The sequence below is a fragment of the Sceloporus occidentalis genome, unplaced genomic scaffold (genome assembly GCF_023333645.1).
Source record: "Sceloporus occidentalis isolate IW3139 unplaced genomic scaffold, rSceOcc1.0.p SCAF_13, whole genome shotgun sequence".
In the NCBI taxonomy this organism is placed as follows: domain Eukaryota; kingdom Metazoa; phylum Chordata; class Lepidosauria; order Squamata; family Phrynosomatidae; genus Sceloporus; species Sceloporus occidentalis.
The window spans coordinates 14,018,433-14,025,105 of record NW_028316993.1 but is presented as its reverse complement, the minus strand read 5'-3'; the positions used below and the strand labels follow the sequence as shown (position 1 = coordinate 14,025,105).

Here is a 6,673-nt window from a genome sequence, read left to right as displayed (position 1 = left end):
TCCATTTTTTTCCCGACATGCCCCGCGCTGGCTGTGGTTTTAAACCCAAGAACAACAACAACGGCCGCTATAGCCACGCCCACTCAAGACCCCGCCCACATCCTCCCAGCCCCTCCCATCCCTAGCAACAGGCGGACGCGCTTCCTATTGGCTCGTCTCTGGGAGGCCTCCCTCGCTCATTGGCTATCCCGCCCCAAAGTGGGCGGAGCTATGTTGGCCTTGTTTTTTTAATACGCTGGTTGTGTTTGTAGTCGAGGAAGGCGGCCGCCATTTTGTGTGCCTGGTTTTGTCGCTGAGAGAAGAAGGCGCAGGAGGAGGAGGAAGGAGAGCGGAGGGAGCGAGCGAGCGAGCGAGCGAGGCGGGTTTAGGCTGCGCCCGAAAGAGGTGGGGCGGAAGGGGAGAGATAAGGATGGCTGGGGTTTGTGGGGCTCAGAGGTGGGCTTTGAGGGGGGGCGCGGTTGGGTTTTGGAAGGAGGAGCGCCGCCATGTTGTGTTCCCCATAGAGAAGCATTGGCAATGTTTGCCCATAGGGAATCATTGGAGAATGCGTCCCCATAGAGAAGCATTGCCCATAGGGAATCATTGGGAATCTTTGCCCATAGGGAATCATTGGGAATCTTTGCCCATAGGGAATCATTGGAGAATGCGTCCCCATAGAGACCCAATGGAGAATATTTGCCTATAGGGAAACATAGGAGAATACTTCCCCATTGGGAATCATTGGAGAATGTTTGTCCATAGGGAAGCATTGGGAATATTTGCCTATAGAGAAGCATTGCCTATAGGGAAGCATTGGGAATATTTGCCCATAGGGAATCATTAGGAATATTTGCCTATAGAGAAGCATTGCCTATAGGGAATCATTGGGAATATTTGCCTATAGGGAAGCATTGGGAATATTTGCCTATAGAGAAGCATTGGGAATATTTGCCCATAGGGAATCATTAGGAATATTTGCCTATAGAGAAGCATTGCCTATAGGGAATCATTGGGAATATTTGCCTATAGGGAAGCATTGGGAATATTTGCCTATAGAGAAGCATTGGGAATATTTGCCTATAGGGAATCATTGGGAATATTTGCCTATAGGGAATCATTGGGAATATTTGCCTATAGGGAATCATTGGGAATATTTGCCTATAGGGAATCATTGGGAATATTTGCCTATAGGGAATCATTGGGAATATTTGCCTATAGAGAAGCATTGGGAATATTTGCCTATAGGGAATCATTGGGAATATTTGCCTATAGGGAATCATTAGGAATATTTGCCTATAGAGAAGCATTGCCTATAGGGAAGCATTGGGAATATTTGGCTCATAAAGAATCATTGGGAATATTTGCCCATAGAGACCCAATGGAAAATATTTGCCCATAGGGAAACATTGAGAATATCTGTCCATAGGGAAACATAGGAGAATGCTTGCCTAAAGCCTGCTATAGTTTAAATGTTGGAAGTGGGTGAGAGTTTGATGGAGGGCGGAAACAGGCTCCTAGTTTCGTGTGGGAAGAGCTTTCTTCCTTTCCTCCTTGTCATGCGGTGCTGGAAATGCCCCTTTTTGTGATGGTGTGTCAGAGGGCAACAAAACCAACCCAGGGAGCAGACCTTGAGTTGTGAGCACTGTAGGAGCCATTGAAGAAGCCTGCCTGGTTTGGAACCCAAGACCCATGAGGAGGCTCCATGGTCAGAGAGGAAGCCTTGGGAGCAGTCTGAACCAAAGACGGTGTGACTTGTTTATGGTCTACCTGGTGTAAAATGTCATTCCTTTTGTGATTGTGAGGATGGAGTGGGTACCCTCCTCTAGCCTTGGAAGTGTGTAAAAGAAGCCAAATAACCCTACTTTAGTCAAATACAGAATGGATTCACATACATCTCACTCCAGCTACTCTGGCAGTATATAGACAAACACTGGGGAAATGCCAAGGAGGCTTGTTTTTCTTGGCTGGGGGATATTGCATTTTGCCATGTAATATATCTGCTTTTGAAGAAGTAATGTTAGCAAACAGTGGGTTTCAGGATCAGTCTGGTAAATCCTTTTTTGAAAAGCAACAGTTCTAGTTGTAAACCTAGGAAGGAGGAAGCACAGCAGGCGATAACCAAAGAGTTCTTAATGAGATGCAATTACCGAGTGAGAAAACTGGGAGTCCTTTGTAGAGACAATGAAAACACAGTTACACCTAGGTGCAGCTTGTGGTATGTATGCTTTGTAAACACAGGAATGCATGCTTAGATGGATATAGTTTCCCCCCCCCCCCCCCCAAACATATGTTCCTTAGTAGAAGCTGCCTCTTGACTAGCCTTTGTTCTGATTCTTCTTTTCAGAGCTGGGACTTCTGCTCTTGAAGCCCGTGCGCCAAGAATCCGATGTTGGGCTCGGCTTCCTGGCTGAAAACAGCAAGTCGTCCCATGAGAACCACCATCTCTAGCCAAAGGAAGGGGTCCAGCAGGAATCAGCATCTGTTCTTTCAGGTCTGGCAGCAGGAAAGAGCGCAGGAGGTGGAGGCCGTGGAGTCTGAAAAGAGGACTGAAAGGTAAGAGGGACACAGCAGTGTTGGAGTGTGACAGGTGCTCCCAAAGCACTGCGTCCTCTTTCTGAATCCTTTACATTACATTGTGGTGAGGGACTGGAGGTCTCTTCAGTGTAGCGTTCTGTACCCTGCAACGATTTGTTCAAGCCACAAATGGAAAACCTACTGAGGATACCAATGGCTTATTCTCTGATGTTCCTTGTGGTTCTTGAGTCACAGTTGCTGGCATCCCCATTGCTTACTATTGTATTGAAAATCTGGTTTGGTTGCTGTTTGTGGCATTCTTTAAACATTGAAAGGTTTTTGTAATGGAATGGAACATATGTATTATACACGGAAGTGCTATGTTTTTATTGGACCTGGAAAAATATGCTCAAAGCAACGTAAGGTTGACATGTTGTATTACAAAAAAGTGGTCTTGGTGGTGGTGTATTTCAGCAGATATTTTAGGCATGACCCTTTAACTCCAGGACTGTCCTTTTGAATAAGTTGTATCCTTTGCCATAATCGTACTGTAGCAAATTTCTTATTTGCAAATCGGTCCATTGTTTTGCTTTGGGTTGTAATTGGAAAACAGCCATAGCTCATCAGGCTCCTTTTGACAAAATATTAACATCACAAGGACTGTAAAGCCATTCTGATTGTGTTTTCAGTTTGCAGACAATACGTATTGGTTGTCATTTAAGTTCCTTCGGGAAAGAAGACCCTCTTTCCAATACTCACTGTGTCTTTGGATAGTGCTTTGGTTTTCTCTGGCACTGACCCCTTGCTTCTTTTCTCCCCTGGGCAGGTGACAGTTAAGTTGAAGATGGGTGGTGGAGAAAGGTTCAGCATTGCACCTAACCAACCCAGAAACGCTACCAAGAGCCAACAGCAACTGAACACCAGGAAAAAGAGCAAAGATCAGAATTCCCAGATGAAGAAGATCCACAAGAAAGAGCGGGGACACGGGTGCAGTCCGTCTTCTGTGGCGTGGCAGGCCATGCAAAACGGGGGGAAGAACACAATACATTTCCCAACCAGCCAGACTTGGAATCCAACTTTACCCCACTCACTCTTTATACCTCAAACCAATCAAAACTACGCTGGAGCAAAATTCAGCGAGCCGCCGTCCCCAAGTGTTCTTCCTAAGCCGCCAAGCCACTGGGTGTCTGTTTCACTTAATCCCGCTGACAAAGAAATCATGACTTTTCAGCTTAAGACCTTGCTTAAAGTTCAGGCTTGAGGTGCTGTATTAACTGTATATTGGAAAGACGACACGCTTTGTTTTGTATTTCACAGTATGGGTCCAGTGTTAGTTTCTAAAATGAAAGCAGAGCCACATCTTAATAGAAATAGATTGTGTGTTAGATGGTTGAATTATGGACGATGGGAAGAGCCCTCCCCAGTTCTCTAGGCAGTCAGAATCGGCTGGACTGTGATCTTCAGTGTGAACTCCTTTTGACCATTTCAATTTGCTTTGTTTTCAGACTGCTTCATTTTTGCATGCCTTTTTCAGGAGACTTGAAATCAATGCCAACCAACCAAATTTCTTGCAATTGCAGTGCAATACAGTTGCAAAATATGTTTGGTTTGCCCACTATACTGTGAAATAGTGTAGGCGTTACATTCAAATTAGTAATTTGCTTTCTTATTAGAGCTTTTAAGTTTTTTTTTTTTTAAAGTAAGACTCCTAAAATTGTTTAAATATGTTACTTAGATTATAATGTGTGTGTGTATCTTTTGCTTTGCTAGATAACCCATGATCTACTTATCCATCACTTGGAATGGTTGTTTGGGCAGGCATCTCTCCAACCAAAGCCCTGTGACCAAAATGTAAAATACTTACATTAGGAAATGTCAGTCTGTATAACACTTCTTGAGTGAGAATAGAAACATTGTCATGCAGTTGATCTCTAGGTTCAAGGTCTAGATGTGTATTATATTGAACATAAGCAGCTTATATATGTGTGCCAATTTGAATAATCTTTGTATTGCCAGGTGACTGCCAAAAGCATCTAAGTGTTTTCCTTCGGAGAATATCACAGAACTGTGTTTGAAACACATTTTGCATTCTGCATCGTTTGCTGAAGTAGAGTTGTTGAGGCCAGTCTGAAATCGAATAACGTGTAATATAAACTTGTTTAGATAAATGTAAAATCGGCTTCTCTGGACGGAAGAAAGAGCCATGTAAATACATGTAAAACTTGTAGCATATGTAAATTTATGCTGGGCTTTCCTGCCAAAATGAACTATTTTTAGTACAGAATTGCTGAATGTAAAAAGGCCATGCTTAAGCGCATGGCCTGATGGGTTTTTAAAAAAACAACAATGTTCTTAAAAAACAAAACAAAACGGAAAGCACACGTCTGTGCCATTGCACTTAAGAATACCAGCAAAAGTATGCGCCCATTTATGACTTGGGTGGCAAGGTGGATTTTAAAGTCAACTTGGTACAAAAAAGATCTTTTAAAAAAGGTAAACATTTTGTGAAGTTTTAAAAGGGTGCAATATGCTAGCAAAATTCTATGGAGCGGAACTGTATTCCTTAAGCTTCACTTAATAATACCCTTGAACGTGGGTTTTTTGGAGTACAGGAAAACTAACGTGTTTTGAACTGCAGCTAGTAAATCAGTTGCTCTTATTTTGGATGTGTTCAGTAACTTCAAAAGCATTAAGAAACCCCAGTGCCCCAAATGCTAAGACTCCATCTTGGGTTTTTTTGGTGCAGGCTGACTCTTCTGTGACTTGTTGGAGTTCATATTTAGGTTTGAAGTGTAACATTTTATCTTTGTATTTTTCTTTGAGGTCACTTGACATGTTTTTAGAAACCGTTTTTCAGCTTGGCCATCTTCTGAACATTGGTGACAAGAAACATCTCTAGCACACGGTGAAATCTTCATAGTGCCCGAGTATCACCAGTGGCCTGAGGAAACTAAAGTTATTTTCATAGTGATTTACCAAATGGCAGTACTAAATATGATTTCCAACAGTAGTCAGTATGGAGAGACTACTTTCATTGAAAACCAAAGCCTCGGGGTACATACCTTTAGCTGCTTACTTACACATTTGAAATGTTTTTGCAACTAGAAACCAAGAGACCAAATAAATTGGATATTTTGCTCAAAATTATTTTGTCCCTATCTCCCCAATTTTTCCTCATACTTGAAAATCATTGCTATATCCCAAATGTAATGTTGGTGTTCTAAATTTTGTATGCTTGACATCCTGCTTGGATGTGAATTGGAAACAAATTTTTAAATAAAAACCCCATACCTTTTCTCCCCACTTAATGTGTTTGTGTCTTTGGTGTATTTAACTATGTGTGTTTGATAAAAGGGTTCGGATTAAAACAGACTTAGGGGCTCAACAGACTGCCACTTTCCTCGCTGGATTGGGGCCATGGCAATCACGAGCTGCGCTCCAATTTGGCCTTCCTGCAAAATCACTTCTGTTTGAGTCGGACAAACATCTTCTGTTTAATTGATATAGAGAACATACTGTATATGGAAATTGACATTAGGTTCAGGAGGAGGAAATACTGGAGTAAGAAATCAGTAGAAAATAGCAACCGTTTTAAAAATGACTAATAGTGAAGCTGAAGGAATTGCAACAAGCAGGGTTGCGGGTATAACATCATTGAACACAAAGTCAGGATCACACCTGCTTAGTATTTCGGGTTGCTTTGCATGGATGTGAATGCTAAGACAACTTTTAACAAAAAAAGGTGGCAGGAAGAATTGACTCATTTGAAATCTGCCACTGGGGAAATGTTCTAGATTGCCAAAGAACAAATAAAGGGGTCTGAAAGGAAATAAAGCCTAAAATCACACACCTTTCCTCCAAATGCAGACCTGCAAGTGGACCAGTTTTTAAAATCTTGTGTATCAAGACAGCTGTAGAAAACTGAAATCAATGCAAGAATATGTGCCTTCAAGTCACCTGTCAACCAATGGCAAATGGATGACTTTTGGAGGGCTTTCTTGGGCAAGGAATACTAAAGAGCTGGTTTTGCCCACTCCTTCCAATGAAATAGGCAATCTCCCATTCAAGTACTAACCAGTGCTGACCCTGCTTAGCTTCCAAGATCGGATGGGATCTTGGAGCAACATATAGCAATAGCAGCTTTATATATGCCTTCCACACTTCCAGAAACCGGTGTTTT

At 42.3% G+C, this 6,673-nt stretch overlaps 1 protein-coding gene across 2 annotated transcripts; it reads left to right on the top strand.

Annotated features, from left to right (window-relative positions):
• Positions 1–255: 255 nt before the first annotated feature.
• Positions 256–5,796, top strand: PNRC2 (proline rich nuclear receptor coactivator 2). 2 transcript variants are annotated; one of them, XM_089478474.1, is made up of 3 exons: positions 256–384; positions 2,324–2,532; positions 3,320–5,796. In XM_089478474.1, the coding sequence occupies exon 3, from the start codon at positions 3,338–3,340 to the stop codon at positions 3,752–3,754; it is 417 nt and encodes a 138-aa protein (XP_089334600.1). In that variant the 5' UTR covers positions 256–384; positions 2,324–2,532; positions 3,320–3,337; the 3' UTR covers positions 3,755–5,796. The 2 variants fall into 2 exon arrangements, with proteins under 2 accessions (XP_089334600.1, XP_089334601.1); XM_089478475.1 differs by lacking the exon at positions 256–384 and adding an exon at positions 657–1,724.
• Positions 5,797–6,673: the final 877 nt, after the last annotated feature.

Excerpts from the sequence above, each read along its gene's own strand:
- PNRC2 (XM_089478474.1), top strand. The coding sequence starts at position 3,338 with ATGGGTGGTGGAGAAAGGTTCAGCATTGCACCTAACCAACCCAGAAAC.